Consider the following 18,082-nt stretch of genomic DNA (forward strand, 5'->3'; position numbering starts at 1 on the left):
AAAAGAGGAAAAACGCCTGACATCATCATATACATTTACAGGAATTAAATGCCATGTACAGAAAAAATAAACTCTGGTTGCAGGTAACGACAAACTTTTCAGGGCCTGACATATCCGGGGCCGCGTCAGAACTTGAATGGAAGCAAAACATTGAAATGCAAACGCAATCGAGGAGTCGAGGAGGGAAAACAGCACAAACAAGATGTACACTTTCTACCCACTTCAGGATGAGTCAACTGCCTTTCAGAGCAAGTACCTATTTACCAAAATAAGTGGGGGGAAATGTGTAGCTTTGAAGCAAACATCCATAAAACATTATACCATTTGCTCAAATGAGCAATCAGGGGTATTGATGTACGCAGACTCCTCAAGAACAAATCCGAGGATCTTAATTTAAAGCGCTGACTCAAATGAGCTGAGCAATCCTCTCCAGACAGAGCGAGGCATCTGAAACTGTTTAAAGTACGAACATGACAGAAAAGATGTCCACAGAGGGATGGAGGTGAGTCCACACTCATCTTTTATGTGAGTTTGCATATTTTTCTTCGTGCGAAGAAACGTTGGTATAATCATCAAAATGTGCCTCAAAACTTTGGCGTCAGTTCAACACACAGTATATACAAGTAGTTAGTTTCCTTTTACTTCAAGACGTACTTCCAGGATGTATGGAAGTGCCTGAGTGCCCAAGTTAAGCCTATTAGCATGTGGACGCTCACAGCGACCCGCTTGATTAATGAGGCAGTCCCATGGCTCGAGCAAATACATGCCGCACAGATGCTCTGCTGCCTTTATTGAATTCTCCCATAATGAACAAATAAGTAGGTTCAAACATAATGCATTACAGTTACAATCAGCCAAGAGTGGAAAACAACTGCATAAATTAATTGATAAAGCAATTACATCAGGCTGTTTAAGTGGGCAGGGGAATAAGGCCCAACAAGACTCCACTTGGATAGGTCTTGGGACCGTTTGTCGCAGGTCGTACCCCTCTGTATCACGCTGTTTCCCGATGTTATCTTGGAAACTGTAATAAAGGGCGAAAAGCAGTAACGCCTAGTCATCCAGTTGGAGGTACAGATACAGTACATTAAAAAAGCTTCAGGAAGCAGAGTGTAAAGCTTTCTTTTAAAAGTGTTATACAGGGTTTTTTTTATACCTAGATCTCGATTACATTAAAATACTGAGCATTAATCCATTAGAGTTCATCTTTACGTACATGTACAAAATATTGACTATGATTTACACTGTATATAAGAAGTGGACAGAGCAGTTGTGATGTCATCCCTTTGATTTCTTAACCAACATTTTGAAGCTCCAGTTTTGGCATTACAGGCCATATTGTGTAGTTTATTCTTCTTGGCCACGTCCGTAAGCACATCCTGTTTCATTAGGGCTCGGGTTAGGGGTAAACATATTGAATTGTTGAAGATGTTAAAAAAAAGAGAACTTGAAATCATTATCATCATTTACTAATCTGTTTTTTTTTTGTTTTTTTTTTAATCAAACGTCTTCTTGCAACAAGTGGAGTATCCCCCTGCTGGCCATAAAAAAGAATGCAGGTTTAGGTCAATGACTTTCACCTTTTAGATCTGGTGAGAGCTCAATCAAGAATGACACCAACGTTGTCTTATAGGAATTCTTGAAGTTTTGAAAGCAGATATTGTGGTTTTAGCGCTCTGGATATAACTTCTAAACTGTATTTATACTGTATGTGTTCATCAAGAGTCCTCGTCTTTTGACATCGGACGGACAGACCTGGCTTTGACTTTGTAAGTTATAAAGACTGCAAGCTTGGTAAATATGTATAATTGATTGGTGTCTTTGTATAGATTTCTTGGTACTGCAAAGTGTTTATATGAAACTACACATTGAACTCAAGAAGGTCTGAGATCTTTGTGAATGGCTCTGAAAAGCTGGAGCACAGATTCTGTCCACACCTGTCTCTGCTGCTGGTCCCTGATACTCGCCAGAGTCTGAGCGCCGTAAACCAGAGTCAGCAGCGTCCTCTCAAAGTCCTGCAGGCTCAGACGCCGCCGGCGCTGAGCGAGCTCTGCTGTGAGGTGGCGAATTTCGGAGAGCCTCCTGGGCAGCACGTCGTCGCAGATGACCTCGAGTTTCTCCACGCTCCTCAGAGAGGCCAGCTCTTCATCTGGGATCAGCAGGGCGTGGTCGCCATCTCGGATCTGCATTCCAGCAAGAAGGATCTGAGAGACACGTTCACAGAAGAAGATGCTCAGAAGCTTTTTTACTTACGCTAAATATTTACACAATAACCAACATGATGCTTTAAAAATCTAACAAAGATGAATTTATTGACCTTATTGACAACCGATATTATGATTCTTGATACAGTCTATGCTTCGACTGAAAAATGTTCTTTCTTTTAATCTGAAGTGTCAGAAAATGCAACGAAAGTTGGACAGATCTTTAACACATACCCAACATACTTAAAATGGTTTCCAGTGATGACCCACTAAAAATCCCCAGGATCCAAACTGACCTCAAAGAGCAGGTTTACATCCTCCATGGTTTGCTGGAACATTGGGTTGAGCAGTGAATAGGTCCCACGCTTAATCCTATAGGCAGATGGATACAGCGCTACAACACACAAAGACAGGAAATTGGATTACAGGATGTCTCTTGAATTCACGACATTCAACATGCATGTGGGTGGGCCAGAGGTTGCATAAACACAGATACATTACTACTCAAATATTATGCAGGTGGGATCAAATCTGGCTCCAGCAGTGCGCATCGGTAATTGGTCTTCAGCCCGAGTCTCACATGCTTCTATATTTACAAGTGGCAGTGCACCCGAAGGTGAGAGGTCTCTGCTCACAGAGGAGGAGGCAGGAGGTGCTGACCTCATTTGGTCTGATTTCAAAGTGTGAGTTTAGATGTGTGAGAGACCCCCGTGAACTGAACCGACTGGAATGAAACCTCTCGACCTTATCGTGAGGAAACCGTCTCTGATACCAAATCTGTACATTTCCTATTTATGATTTGCCTTGATTCCTCTTATTATTTTTGACGAAATTAACCCGTTTTAGCTTTGTCTTACCAAGACAGAAAAAAACAGTTTAAATATTTGAATATTGTGCTTTAAGGAGCATGCTATTAACCTGTTTGGTGCTGCTCTATGTACACCAGCTAGCTAACTTTATTTAGCTAGCTTATGGACGGCCTTGACTCTTGTACTCTTCATGCATCATCTCTTACGTTTTAAGCACTTAATGAGCCCTTTTTTGGGGTCAACAGATCTAAAAATGCTAAAGACAGACGAGGCAAAAATTCTTCATAAAGTCAGAAGGACATATCCGTGTTTCCAGAACGATTCAGGATCTTACAAAAACACATTTGCATTCTCATTTGTGCAAAACAGGGTTGAGTGAGCCCAGATATTCCCACTGGTAACGGGAAGTGTTTTGGAGGTCATGTTTAAACAAAGCAGGGATGAAAAGATAGAAAGAACAGAGGGGTCAAACAAGGATGCAAAGCCAACTCAGACTTTTTTGACCTTCCTTTGTGTTTTTTTTTTTGTGTTAATATAACAACAACCTTGAATGTGTGATACTTCAGGACCTATTCAGTGATAGTTTTAGGGGAGTGAAACATTCAGTATATTTGATGCAACATAGTGAACGAGGGAAACTTTCATTTGAGTTCCTCCAGATGTCCTCTGCTATTTTTTCCACATTGCCATTCAGTGCTTGGCTCAGCGTGTAAGCCAACACACAGATCACACACACACACACACACACACACACACACACATCTCAATGAGGTGTGCAGTGTAAACACTGGGCTTTATCTGAATTTCGATCCAATTGTCCTGCAGCCCAACGGCGCCGTCTACGCTGCGCTGCCTCGCCAATTCTGCAGTAACGATCAGCGCCGCGGCCCACGGCCTCGTCGCCTAAGATGCATTCAGCTTTATGGCATTTTTTAAGACCAGTCAAAGCCACGTGCACAGGCTGATCTCTGCTCTGTACCTGTGTGCTGTTTGGTTGTTTTGCCAGACATCTATAGCTCCAGCTTTGTTTTCACCATGCAGCCACAGTGCAAGGGTATTCAATCAAACCAACATGGTGACATTGGTGTCATCCCAAACACATTATCTGAAACCTTTTGGCATCAGTTCCACCGCCAAAAAAAGATTTTTAAAAAATGCTAAGACAAATAACTCGAGTTGTTCTCGCCCCCCCAAAAAAGGAAAAGCACTGAGCACATTTCCATCGACCCTATGGTTTGAGTGCATCCCAATTTACTCGGTGAAAATCTACACTCCTCACTGAGCAAGTGACTCCCAAATGCATGATCAACCGTGGAGGAGGGATGCCTGTGCAGTCATATTAAAGACACTCCAGCTTCTGAGGGGCATGTTCAGAGTAAACAAAACAACGCCCAGGGGACAGAGTGCTCATTAGAACGAGGGTTATGTCACGACAGGATGGAGGAGATGGCGGTGAACGACAGCTTGGAGGCCAACCCAGAGCTGATTTACATTTCAAATTGATGATCTGTGACTGAAATAAAAGATTTCTCCAACCCTCTGACACAGTTTGCTAAAATCACAATCGTCCTTTAGCAGGCAATGTGCGAGAGTGTGTTATACGTCTTCAGCAGCAAAAACAGGATTATTGCTTATTATTGGTTATTGCTCTCATATGGAGTTTGGACATTTACAGGGCCAAAAATAAATCAAGGAAAAAATATCAATTGAGGCATTCGTCCGCCGAAAACATGCAGGCAAAAGGGTAAAATGCTTCGACTTCAAAGCAAATATGTTAGCTAACAGAAAAGTTTACTTTGTCGAATGAGAAAAACAATGTTTGCAACAAGTACAAATCCGAGATAGAGAGAGGCAGAGCCAAAAGGGCAACGCAGGCCGGCTCCGAGTCCAAAAAGCATGGAAAGGTTAATAACAAGAAAAGCAGACCGACAGACAATAGATAAGGTTGAAACACTAAGGCTAGGTTGCAAAACAAACACTCAGACAGGGACTGGAGGAAGAGAGTTACACACACACATATATATATATATATACTGTGCAGCTAAAAGGGGATGGGGAACAGGTGAATGTGGAGGTCAGGAGATGATAGTGGTGGGAAAAGCTTGGGGGCGCAGCAGGGCAGGAAGGAAGAAGGCTGGAATGTAAACAGAATTGAACCAGCACCGGCCACTGAAACTACTTTTACTGTGTCTCATTTCAAAGGTAGCATCCTTTAAAAGTTTCAGCCGGCAAAGTCTGCACAGGCCGGAACGAGAGACTGTCTCGTCGATGGAAGGATTTCGAGTTTGCATCACTAGCTGGCCCAAACCGTACCCTTTTTTTTAACATCAGTTTCAGTACGTTTATGATTGATTTGAAATCTCATCGGTTAAATTATTTCAGGGGAATCAACCTCACACTATCTCAGCCTCTTCCGGTTGCTCTTTGGAAACTTTTTTTGTTCCTCACGCTTGCTTCTTCGCTCTCCTCCAGCGCTCCAAAAATCTAGTGTTTGGATGGGCAGGCTTCCCCCAATGTCATTATGCACAGGCAGGGAACTTGTAATCTCCTGCTAACTGCTTGCAAGGAGATGAGGGAACAACAAAGATCCATTAATTAGCAGGGCTAAATGGTATTCCTGGCTGGAGGGATGTCTTGATGAGAGAGAGAGAGAGAGAAAGAGAGAGAGAGAGAGAGAGAGAGAGAGAGAGAGAGAGAGAGAGAGAGAGAGAGAAAACAGAGGGAGAAACAAAAACAATAACAAAACAGACGTCTGGATCCCTTCGGCTTACGTTAAAGGAGGGTGAAAAGGACAAGCAAGAGAACTAAATCTTTGCCGCAATGGCCTGACTTCTGCTTTGCATTTTAATTTGCATTTAAATTATGTTAAGATCCAAAAACTGCCCCTTTCAAAATGCCCTTGTATTTTTTAGAATCAACATTGGACACAAACATATCTCCACCAATACTCCCATTAAAGGCACTTAGTATCGCCTGGAAGTCAAAATGGAGTTTGGAGTTTGGTACTGTGTATATTAACAAACTGGGGAGATTGGTGATGATTGGAGAGACTGGGGAATGGATCCATTTCTCCAATTTTAACTTCACAGTGAACCAGGAAGGATTATAGCACTTCAAAGTTCAGCCTGAAACCATCCAAACCTCCACTGGGGGAAAAGCTACCAAAATAGAAGAATACTCATGGATTATTTTTGTTAAATACATTTTCTGCAAGTTAATAGGTTGAGATTTTTTCCAACATTTTTTTTATATTTGAATAACAACAATGGCCAAATTAAATACATTATTAAATAAAATATCTACTCACAGCTCCTAAGGGGACGCTTTTCAGTTTTGTAATTGTTGGCGCCCCCCTGTGGACAAACCAGTAAGTCTTATCTCTTTGCTAATGTTCAGAATGTAAAGATGTTACTAATGTTGCTCCCTGTGTGCCCGATGTGCAAAAAGGCAAACGTTTGCTAGCTTGTTATATTGTCAATGTTCACAGCTTCATCTGCTGCCCCTAGTGGTTGGACAAATCAATGAAGACCTCTAAACACTGACACTGTAGGAATAACACAACAATTTAACTTTTCCATTAGAATGCGACATCATGAGGGGATCGAAAACTCCTGGAGAAAGAAGCACATGGGATGGTTTTTCTAATGAGCAAAGTTTAAAAAAATACATTAAATATTCCCTCCTACTTTTGCTGGTTTTAGTGTCAAGCCACTTAGCCAAAGATTTAAGATTTGTGAGTCTTGGGGAAGGAATTTCCGTGAGTGAATCCAATGACAACAGTCCAGCCACCTTTTACTGGAAAAAATACAAGTCAATAGCACTGTGATACTTAGATCTCTACGAACATAATTATTCTTTGATGTGTTAGGAGGAGCGAACCAAAACATCAACATCATTTCCTTAAAGGCCTGTGCCTTTTAATTAAGAATGCCAATCCTTAGTTTCACATTTCGTTGACAACAGGGCCTACAGTGTAATGGATAAAAAAAGAACACGTATAATGTATGCATGGAGGAGTCTGCACAGCCTCTCTTAGCCCACCTACCTTTTCTACGCTGCTGACTGGCTTCCAGGTACACAGACAGGTAAACAACGACGAGCGGAGCCCACCACTGCATGCTGATCATCCTCACACACAGCTCTCTAAACACACACTCTCTTCCTCCAGCCTCGATCTGTGTCTTCAGATTTGCAGTCATGAGCTGTTATAAAAAGGGGGGGATTAAAACACGAGTTTTGACACTGTTTTCACATGCGGGATCATTCCTTCATCCACTGTTTTCATTTTTCTGTTGACTCCTCCTGAAATCCATCCTCTCTCCGTCTATTTTTTCTCTGTGTGTGTGTGTGTGTGTGTGTGTGTTCCCCGCTCAGGCCAGACTGTCTGAGCTCTCATCTGGAAATCATCAGCGCCTGCTCTCTTGGCTGGACTTTTCCCTCCCTGGCTGACTGGTTCAGTTACTGAGTGACTGTCCAACTGGCCGCATAACTAGGTGACTGGATGAGTGGCTGACTGACTGATCCGACGCCTAAGCATAATGAAATTCAATGAGTCAAAACCAAACGGGTTCTACGAGTGGTACAATAGATGGATGGTTTTATAGAAAACAGCTCTGGCTTGATCAAGCATCCTTAACAGCACATCGATGTTCTTTCAACTGGCTGTGGTCAGTCCATTATTTCTATCAGTTCTGGTCAAACAACACAGGCCAAACAAACAGCTTAAACCTGGGAACATGCTAACCGTGCTAAATGTGCAATAAGTAATAACATGCTAACCATGCTACAACAAAGCCAAATGGAACAAGACACGAGCAATCAGATAATTCAAACAAGCTTTCACATAATTATCCATTCTTTACGGTAGACTGGTTACATTGAACATGTTTGTACTTACCTCTCATTACAAGAGGAAACTGTATTCTCTCTAAACGTTTAAGCAGATGGTCTATAAAACACAACTGATGTCCTTAAAGGACAGTTTCTGATATAGTCTACGTAAACCTTTGATTTCCCCAATCAAATATTTCCAACAAACACAGATAAGGGATTATTGGTGAAATGTGCCACGATAGATTCAAGTTCATTAACATCTGTTGGATATAAAATGGTGACATTTATGGTCCCCAGAGGAATCCTTTAGGCCTGGTCGTAAAGAACCAACATGGATTGCAGCCATCAGATCCCATTAAACAATCAGGATATTTAAAAGAAAAACAAATATACTACGGTTATCCAAGCCTGGTTTTATCTGGATTAAACCCCTCACTTTGTGTTGTTCAAGACTTTTGATTGGAGTAGGATTTCTTTCATCCAAGAAAAAAACTGAATTCATAATGGATTATGAGAAAAATGTCAAACCTTGATGGTTATGAGAAGTTGATGTAAAACAGGAAGTGGTTCGATCCCCAGCTCCTGCAGCAACATGTCCGTCGTGCCCTTTGGGAAAGACACTTAACCTTGAATTAATCTCGCTGCTTCGCCGTCGGCGTGCGCACGTGTATGAATGGGATTAGTTACCATCAGCAGTCAGAAGACACAAAAACATGCTACACAAGTTTCAACGTGCAGACACCAGCAGACGACGTCGATATAACGCTGACCAAGACAGAAGGAGACAAACAGCTTTGTGTCGGCAGTCAACATCAACACGGACGTGAGGGCCACTCAGAGCATCTTGATTCTTTATCCGCTTTCTCCTCCGCAGCCTCCTCTGCTCTTTGTTGTCAGAGAATGAGTGCAATAAACACACAGTCCCTGTTGTGGTGCCAAGACATATAATAGATTGTGTAGGTGCTCCGGGTTTCAGATGGTTTGCTTTCTTGGCACGGCCTCTGAAGCTGCATCTGCTATAATAAAACACCGATAATATTCCTGTGATGCTCCTGCGGAGAAGGAGTTAAAGGAAGGACTCCATCACTAGATCAGACAGCAATAATTAATTAATTCATCAGAAAGAGGCCGCAGATATGACTTTAAACTAGAACAATGGACTGCGGATAAAAAGCCCACTTCTTCTTATCTATGCTGTGCTCTTGGAATAAGCAATGATGTTTTCTATCTGAGCACAGTTATTGTCATTTGGAGTCAAGTTTTTCGGCTAAATGTTTCCTGTTGTTGTTCCCAAAAGGCCGCTCAAGTCGCAGAGATGCAATCATAAACATCAGCACAAGACCCGCGGTTGACGCCATTTCATTTCAGCGGCGATGGTAGCACTGAGGGGAGACACGGGAGACTCATAACTCTTGATGTTGATCTGGATACCTTTGGAGAGGCTTGTTGGAAACCCCCCCCCCAAAAAACAAGGTGCTCTGCTTTTTTAGGCTCCAAAAAAGTACGATGGCGATAAATAAAGTGAGGACGAGCGCTGGAGGAGTTTCACAAATCAACGACAAGATAAAAAAAAAAAGCAGCTGATAAGAAGACATAAACTTTAACCTAGTTAATCTATTAGCATTCAAACTTCATTTAGATGATTAATCGACACAGTGCTGGGTGCCTTCCTTGGCTCTATTGCTGCCATATGTTTGATTTAATATTTGCCTGCAGCAGATGGGAAACAAAGGTACCATGCCCTTCTCCTTCTTCCCTTTCTCAGGCCTGCAGAACATGAAACATTTACATGGATGAGGAAGCTGCAAGAACGCCTCAGTGGACAAGCTGTAAGTCTTGTCTGCATGTGACTCACATGACTAACACATAAGGAAGAGGCAGATGGCGTTTTTTTTTTTTTTTTTTTAAAGGGGCGACTAAAAGCTAAATAATAACCTTTTCCTGCGGCTCTCGTCTTTTCCTGCATTTGCGTACCACCTGGGAAACAAGAAAAAGGGCGCTGACCTCTAAATGTGAGGGGTTATAAAGACACAATCCACAATCAAGCACTGGTAAAACATGTTTACGATTATGACCACAAGGGGGCAGTGTTACAGCACACAACTCGAGAGAGAGCCGCAAAGTTATCCAAGATCCTGCAGTGATTGCTGCCTCTCCGAGTCTTTTGGTGATGCTGCATGAACTCAGAAATAATTGAAATCTATTCAGATAAGGTCTGACAATATGAACGCAGCCACTTAACGAAGATCAAAGGTTTGTTTAGGGGGGGGGTGTAACCCAGGTGGGCACCCTCGAGACCTCCTTTGGTTTAATTGCTTCTGTGCTGTAAATCGCTGGAATGCTCCAAATATGCAAATCCGCACAAGGACACTGTACATTTAAACTTGCACAAGGCTTCCTCCAGAGTCGAATTGCTTATGCACCAAAGTGTGCACATTTTAGCTTACAAAGCTGGGAGACGGGATAGTAGGTAAACACCTGACCTTGATTGTGCAAACACAGAAAAAGCTGAGGTGGGTAATGCTGAGCTTTTCAACGTCCTGTTCCAGTGGAGGGATTGTGACTCACGGGGAGTGTTTGGAGTGAAAAAGCTCAAAGTCAAAGCCGTGTTCTTGTATATCCAAATATTGCTTCTGACAGATTGCAGGAAGTGAAGCCTGGAAGCCACAGCAGGAGACTGCATGTACTGGATGTAAAACACACTCTTCCCTCGAAGACAGCCTCCAGCTAGAAACTGAGCAGTGTGTACAAAGCATTGCAGGTCATTGCTGTTGTGCTGCTGTGTCCACACAAGCTAAAGCCTGTGAGAGGTGAGGATTTAGAAATTGTAATTATTTTTTTTTAATCCTCAACCGAAGCTCTGATGAGATTTTTGCCTCATCTGGCTTTTACTGTAATTGAGACTTTGTTCTGCTCGATCAGAAAGGTTGAAAAGAAGTTAAAATAACACAAAAGTTGAGAGAGAGCAGGGAGAGGGTGCAAGAGGAAGGTGTACCGTGTGTCATCAGGCTAATGAGGGATTTCGCTGTATTACGGAGGAAGGTAAAAATAACACAAAAGTGGGAAAAGTTTGGGTGGATCATTTCTGCAGGAACAAGAAAAGAGCTTGAGCACTGAGAGCAAGTAGTGACAAGGTGCATGAGAACAGTGTTGTAAGGATAATAAGGACTTTTACAGGGAAGAGGTTGAAAAGTAACACAAAAAAATGGACGATAACAAAAAAAAAGACTTGAAAAAGATGAGGACTTTTTGTTGCACTGAATGAAGTTGTAAAAAAAAAACATTTAAAAGTTGAATAATTACACAAAAGTTGTGCATAAAGTTTGGAGTTTTTTCATCCACTCCACTTTTATCCACAAATAAGAGCCGAAACTTGACGAGTTGGAACAGAGTGCCGGAGAAAGTTGGGTCATTATGATCATTAGAACTTTTTTTTTTTTAATAATGAAAAAAAAAAGAAGAAAACTTCTGACAAAAGTGGAAAAGAAAGGTGAATAATATGTTGAATATATTTCTGTCAGAGGTCATGTGCTCTGAATCAGATAAAGAAAGAGCAGAGAGCTTGAGAAGCGTGGCCAAGGGAGAAAGTTCTGCCGCTAAGCATTTATCAGGATATAAAACAACAAAAGAAAAGTAACAAAACTAATAATTATCCAGGGATTTTCTAAACCACTTGTCCAGTTTGGTGTCACGGTGGGCTGCAGGTGATCCCAGCTGTCATTGGCCGAGAGGCGGGGCTACACCCGGAGCTGTTTACCTGTCAATCACAGGGCTACAATCAGACACTAAAACACTAATAATCACACGGAAGTTGAAATGTGAACACATTTTAGGATCCTGTCTAATGAAAATAACATATAAGATTAGAACGCTTGAAAAGAAGCAGGGGAGTCATTTTCAATGAAAAATCAGTGAACATTTCAGAGAACACTTTGAAATGAGCTTTTTGAACACTTTCCTGCCGACTCATTGACTTCAGCTGACGCCAACACGGCAGTCATCACAAGCTGGTGTTGTTGGACTGGTTAGCCCATCCTAACTGGCAGCAGGAGCATCACGCATTAAAAACAACACAAACACAAAACCCCGAGCGTATACGAGTATTCAGCCACAATGCCTTCCCATCATACTTCAAGCAGAATAATTACCCCATCTGTCCATCATCACTCTGCAACCTGTTTCATCACGGCCCGTCTGAATGGAAGCGCACTTACAGCTCGGCTTAGCATTGACTCTTTAAATGGAGTTGGTATGTTTTGGACAGCTTGCACTGGTATTGTTAGCCTTGGTGGGTGTTTGGTGTCTCCCCCCCCCCCCCCCCCCCCCCCCCCTAAAAAAAGCCACTCTACAGTAGTTGTCTGCCTCGCACAGTGGAGAGGAGACAGCTACAGCAGCCTTCTGGTCTAAATAAACCACCTGTCTCATTACCGTGACACCTTCTATTTATCCCCATGCCATAGCTTTAGTCGTGTAGTAAATAAAGCTTTTATAGCTGTTGTGAAAGTAATTAAATGTCTCGATGAAGTTCATGTCGCTAATTTCCTCCTTTGTTCGCCCGCGTGTACTTTTTGACCAATTGCTTTCATAACGACCTGATTCGAGGGCCAGATGGCAGCCAGTGTTACAAACGTTCCTGTGTGCCCTGCAAAAAAAAAAAAACTGGAAGCGTGAATTATTATCACAGTTGGCAACAACAGGTCTATTATGAGGGAAAAAGCATACTCATCAGTTGGAGAAAACTTTTCTCCTGAGTGCAGATGACAAAAAGAAAGGTGATCAATTTTGATTTTTTTTGTGTGTGTGTGAAAATCAATTTCCATTTATATTCCGCTGTCTTTTCTCCGGGGCTCTCAACCTTATTACATGGTCTTTATGAAGGGATAACGTTTCAGGTAAAAGTTGAGCTTGGGTGGAGGCAACTACCGATCCATCAGTTCCAGCAGACAAGGGGTGAAGGCTGAAAGACTCAAGCATTTAAAGCTCCTGGAGGAGTTTTTAAACTGGCTATGAATCAGCCTGAGATTAAAACTGATGGCTCTATATAACCTACTAGACAATCAAGAAGATGTATTTATCTTAGATCGTTGTTTTTTTTAATGCCTAAAACTGCTGCAGGCGGTAGGCGTCAGATAGCATCATTTAAAATATTTATATATAATTTACATTCTCCAATGCAAACATCTCATATGATTCATTTGAGTGTTAAAGAAAGAAGATTGAGAGTGGTCAGAAAACACTTCCTACACATACTGTGTACATGGTCAAAGACATGACATGTACTGCTTTGTCCACAGGGGGCGCCACAATCACACTGTGAGGAGCATGTGTGATCGATTTGAATTGTTCCTTATTTGTAACGATTTTTCATGGTATTGCGCGGTATCCTTACGTCTCTACTCAGAGGTTCTTTCGTTGAGTTTTAACATACAAACCTCTCGTTCTTAATGTGGAGGACAGCCACGCTACGACCCGTCTCACCGGTCCGCCTGTAACCGCTGCGTAATGTCGTCTTCAATAATGATGGATGTGTATACTTCATTTCCTGTCTTATCACTGCAGCCCTCATGCTCGAATGTGCGTCAGCAGGCTTCTGCGTGCCAATAAAAAGTGTTTATGGAGTCGTGGTGAGAGGGCGAAGACATGTCCAGAGCGATAACATCTGTCACTATGATCATGACCGATGCCTTAATCAGACTCACGATTTCCAGTCGCCATCATCAGCCCCTCGAGAGTAATGAGGACGTGTTGGTCTGATCATCAGCACCTCCACATTAACACACACAGGGAGTCCTCAGGATGTGGACCAGAGGCACTGGAAGAATGGACCAAGAGTTCTTCACATTTAACAAGGTAGTCTAATATAAAACAAGAGGAAGTCTAAGTGAATCCATCTTCATGCTCGAGATTCAAATAGTACATTTATTTGCCTTCTTTGTCGGTGTGTGTACTTCCTTCTTCTGACTGTTTTATGTCTGTGTTCACCCTTTATGCTCGCCGTCCTCGTCAACAACCAATGGTGTCATCCCGGCCACGTCACAACGAGAGACGGCAACAACCGAATTTCCCCGTGTGATTGATAAAGTATTTCTGATTGTGCGTACAGGAGCTGCCAAAAGGAGAGCCATCAAGACCAAGACCACTGAGGCTGCATTGAGGGCGGCTTTGGTTCAAGAGCCTGTCAAGAGTCAGGGCCTGATCAACCCGGGTTCCTGAGAGAGGTTGTCTGATGTAGGTAGATCTGAAACACCTGATGACACGTCATTGACGATGCTAGGATTGTTCATGCCTATTCAGACTGTTTCTCTATTGATTCAATGGGCAATGTAGGAATTCTGAAGGTTAGGCTTTCAGAAAAACCCAGTAGGATTCACACTTCATTTTTTTCCTGTCTTTTTGTGGCTCCATGGATTATCATGCATGCCATGAAAAAATAAAATTGACACTCCGTTGCAGTCAACTTTAAAGCTGGTGTCCTCAGACTCTGCAACTGCATCACTCTCTATCTGACATCTGTATCTCCTGTGAAAGCTCGCTCGACCTCAGCGGACCAAATCTTCCCTGCACCTGGGTTTTTCCGCAGAACAAAGCTGCTTCCCTGTGAGACATCATGTGGATGAATGAAAGATAGGGAGCAGATGACCCGGGCTGAACACAGCAAATGAGGTCAGCTGCAGGTCTGGCAGGCTCTCTGACTTTGGCAGGTGTGTTTGTGTGTGTATTACTAATGTATGTGAGGAAGCAGAGGTAGACAGGGTTGGAGGTGAGTTTTAGGAGGCGGGTAGAGGTGTTTGCTGTTGGCCCTGAAATGGAGAGCTGTGCAACACATCAAAGCAGCTGCAGCCCGGAAACCCAGATGGCTAATGGCAGGATCAGACTGCAGCCTTCTGCTGATGATGCAGCAGCACTTTGGTGGAGATAGGAAGAGAGTCGGCTTCATCCAACAAATGCTCAGACACTAAACAGGCATGACTTAGGAGAGGAAGAGGAAGTTGTTGAAGAAAGTGCACAAGTGCAGAGTGAGGCCACCGACATCGCTCTTCTGAAAATCACAGTGCTTAGTTTGACTGCAGAGGTATCACTCGAGAAAGAAAGTAAGAGTGGGAAAGTGGAATCCCAAAGTGCTGACATAAAAGCAGACAGAATATTTCCATCCTCAAATGTTATTTAGATTACCGGAGCATTTGCCCCTAATAATCACTGAATACGTTGTCCTTGCAATATGTAAAGCTGTGTTTTTGTGCTCATCATTACCATAAAATAAATCAGAAAAGTCCGACACAGCTTTGAAGGTACAGACCAGCAGGTGTTGCAGCGATGGAAAGCAGGCAAACTGGCTCAGATAGAAGTCATCATACCTGACTTAAAAAGCCTCTGCATTTTTCTATTAAGCTCCACAAACACAAACACGGTGAAACTAGGATCGATACTGAAGATGCTTTTTAAAAATGGAAAATCTTCCCTGATCCACGACATTGGTAACTTGCATGCTCATCGAGTCGACGGGAGGACGGCACATGGGCGGACAGCTGTTATTAATGTTTCGAATTTAAACCGCAGTACACATTTCAAACACTAGGGGTCAGAGCTACATATTGCTCCTTTAAAATTAGATAAAATAAAGCATTAATACCCCTGCCATTGCGTTAAATTGGTCAGTACTGCCAATAAAATGCACGTAACAACCATAAACAACCATATGACTGTGGATGTTCAATGCAGGGAACAGCTGGTGACGAGAAAACTATCTTTCCTACACGTTTCATCTCTCAGCTTGGGACAGGATTTTGGTTCCGTCTTTTCAGCGTCTGACAATGTTCAGGCTTTGACTTTACTGTATCAGATTTCAAAACAACATCTGGAGGACAGGAGGGAGAGGGAGGGGGGCTCAGCTTGAACCTGCCTTTCTCTGTTCATTGTGTGCACGTCTTTGTCACTGTCAGACAGTCACAAATCCAACCAAATCCAAATCTCTCCCCTTGTTAAAATCTCACACTTCTTTTCTCCCTGCAATCCTCTCAAAGCTGTCTACCGCGGAGCAAAGTGCCTTGTTAGATCAGATGCGTCACTGTGTTTTTTCCCGGCGATATCCCCTGCTCACAAAGTCTGGATTACACAATTAAACTCTACAATTTTTGCATTTCAAAGCTTAAGCCCCCATCAAAACACAAAAGCACATCACTGATGAGCAGAGAAACTTCCACCTGTGCAAAATATGGACACATATGGAGTGACATGTGTCCTCATCATAAATGCAAACTGCTGGTTATTAGCACGGCTTAGTTTTGTCTTCATTAGTTATTCCTTTTTGTCTCTGATGTTATTTACTGTGAATGCGATCCTTTCCTCCCCAACTGCCGTCTCATTCATTCGTCTCATTAGCTGCACCGCCTTAAAGTCAGCTCTCAAAGCTTTCCTCCATCAAGGCTTTTCCTCCAGAGCAGACGCGCTCTGGTTGCTTTGCTCATTCCCTCACATCCTCAGGAGCAGTCGGCGACAACAAATAGCCCGGTACATGCTAAAGCTTTGCAATGAAACAGCCATTGCTCAGTCTTTATGTCCTAAAGTTGAGTCCTGATTCCCTATGCGGTTGTTGCTTTTCTGTCTTTGCAGGCTTGTTAAAGAATAACTGGGACCACCCAATGGAACAAGTCCGAATGTCATGGCCTAACCGGGTTAAGTCGCAAATTTATGGTCAACACATCATTGCCTTTGACGGCTTTGGGCTGTTGTGGGTACAAAATATATCCGAAGACATTTTGAGTTTGAAGAACAAAACATCTTTCAATGCTTCAAATTGAACAGCTATCGTTGAAACAAAGTTTCTTTCCAATCCTTTAGATCTATAATCTCCTCCAAAAACATTTAGAGAGTTGGGACTACTTTTGTCCTCGCCATAGGTCACTTATCAAAGAACTTGTTGGGTGTATACCTGTAAATAACCGGCAGAATTCAAACTAAACGTTGGTCTTGACTTCTCTCATCAAACTTTGAGAGTGCAACATTTTAAATCCCTTTGAATCAAAAGTGTTCAAAAACGCTTCGCCTCTCTTTGGTGGTATGTTATTTTGTCCATATTCAGATGTAAGCACCTTTTACTTTACTTTACTATATTTGGACACCATTTCATCTGAACTTCTGCTTTGAAGTACAGTCCACCTGGGCACCTTTGATATCAAGGCTTGCTTTAAAAAAGCAACAAAATTATTGGACTGGAACCTTGTTTTTCTAACCCTGAGGGCCTCTGCTCGCTGTTTTCATTCATTTTTGGTTGAGGTCGTATTAGTTATGGATACCTTTGTCAAGGAAAAGTAACATTTTGGAAGCAGTCTAATCTTTCTCTCAACAAGACATAAAAAGAAAACTAAACTTTCTGCCTCTGAAAATGCATGGGAATGATTGAGCATGTTTGTGGTATGGGGTACGTTACAAGCGAACCAAGCAGCTCAGGAGACCGCCCAGACCCTACCGGTGTCAAGAGAGAGTGGACGATCTAGTTTCCCTAAATCTGGAATCTTCTTTGTTCTTGATTAATCCCCACTGGCACAGGAAGTAAACGGACGACAGCAGGGTCATTACATGTGGTAATGCCTGTCTACAGCTTGTGGACTTTGCGAATAATAATGAAGAGCTGTTATATTGCTAAGTTCATATTTCAGCTTTCTTCAGGGTTTTTGTGCTCGATCAGCACAGTGGTAGGAAGGAAGGATAAAATGCTGAAGATCAGGGTGTCCTCATGTGCCTCATAAAATCCAGTCTGCAAATCTGCTTCCTCCAAATCGTCTCTTCCTATCACTTCAACACACTCCTTCAAGCCCCCCCCCCCCACCTCCCCCCCCACCTCACTCCCCGATGATCCAAACTGATTAATTTTAAGGGCAATTGAGCAGCATAAGCTTCTGTCAATCGCTTTAAGCATTTTATTTCTTATTTATTTAGCTTTCTTTCAAAACAGAAGCTTTGGGAGGACCTGGCAACACAACGGTTTAAGAGACCAGATACAAAAATCTGAATTTATTCAATCAAAGTCTTAAAACGGTTTTGTTCCCCTCAGGATAATCTTTTGGATTCATTTTAATCTTTCTGTGCCCCAACTTTACATCTTAACCCAGGCTGTGAAAAAGCGCTGCCCTAGATGTCTCTCCTTCCCAGCAGTCATTTCTGTTATTTATCTCCCCCTTGCTCTCTATCTGTCCATCTTGCCTACTCATAACTTATTCCATTATGCCTTTCTGTTTC

General features: G+C 42.5%; 1 protein-coding gene across 1 annotated transcript; it reads right to left on the bottom strand.

Moving 5' to 3' along the window:
* Positions 1 to 1,477: 1,477 nt before the first annotated feature.
* Positions 1,478 to 9,004, bottom strand: fam180a (family with sequence similarity 180 member A). Its single transcript, XM_079335053.1, has 4 exons — positions 8,375 to 9,004; positions 7,059 to 7,215; positions 2,501 to 2,598; positions 1,478 to 2,204 (listed from the first exon to the last, which is right to left on the bottom strand). Exons 1-4 carry the CDS (start codon positions 8,438 to 8,440, stop codon positions 1,875 to 1,877), a joined length of 651 nt encoding a protein of 216 aa, XP_079191179.1. The 5' UTR covers positions 8,441 to 9,004; the 3' UTR covers positions 1,478 to 1,874.
* Positions 9,005 to 18,082: the final 9,078 nt, after the last annotated feature.

The sequence above is a fragment of the Symphodus melops genome, assembly GCF_947650265.1.
Source record: "Symphodus melops genome assembly, chromosome: 22".
NCBI lineage: Eukaryota > Metazoa > Chordata > Actinopteri > Labriformes > Labridae > Symphodus > Symphodus melops.

What these genes read in the sequence shown, in the direction of transcription:
- fam180a (XM_079335053.1), bottom strand. Translation starts at nt 8,440, where the DNA reads ATGTTGCTGCAGGAGCTGGGGATCGAACCACTTCCTGTTTTACATCAA. An exon ending in CAGTCAGCAGCGTAGAAAAG is followed by an intron (nt 2,599 to 7,058) that starts GTAGGTGGGCTA and finishes TGTGTGTTGTAG; the next exon opens with CGCTGTATCCATCTGCCTAT. An exon ending in ATGTAAACCTGCTCTTTGAG is followed by an intron (nt 2,205 to 2,500) that starts GTCAGTTTGGAT and finishes CGTGTCTCTCAG; the next exon opens with ATCCTTCTTGCTGGAATGCA.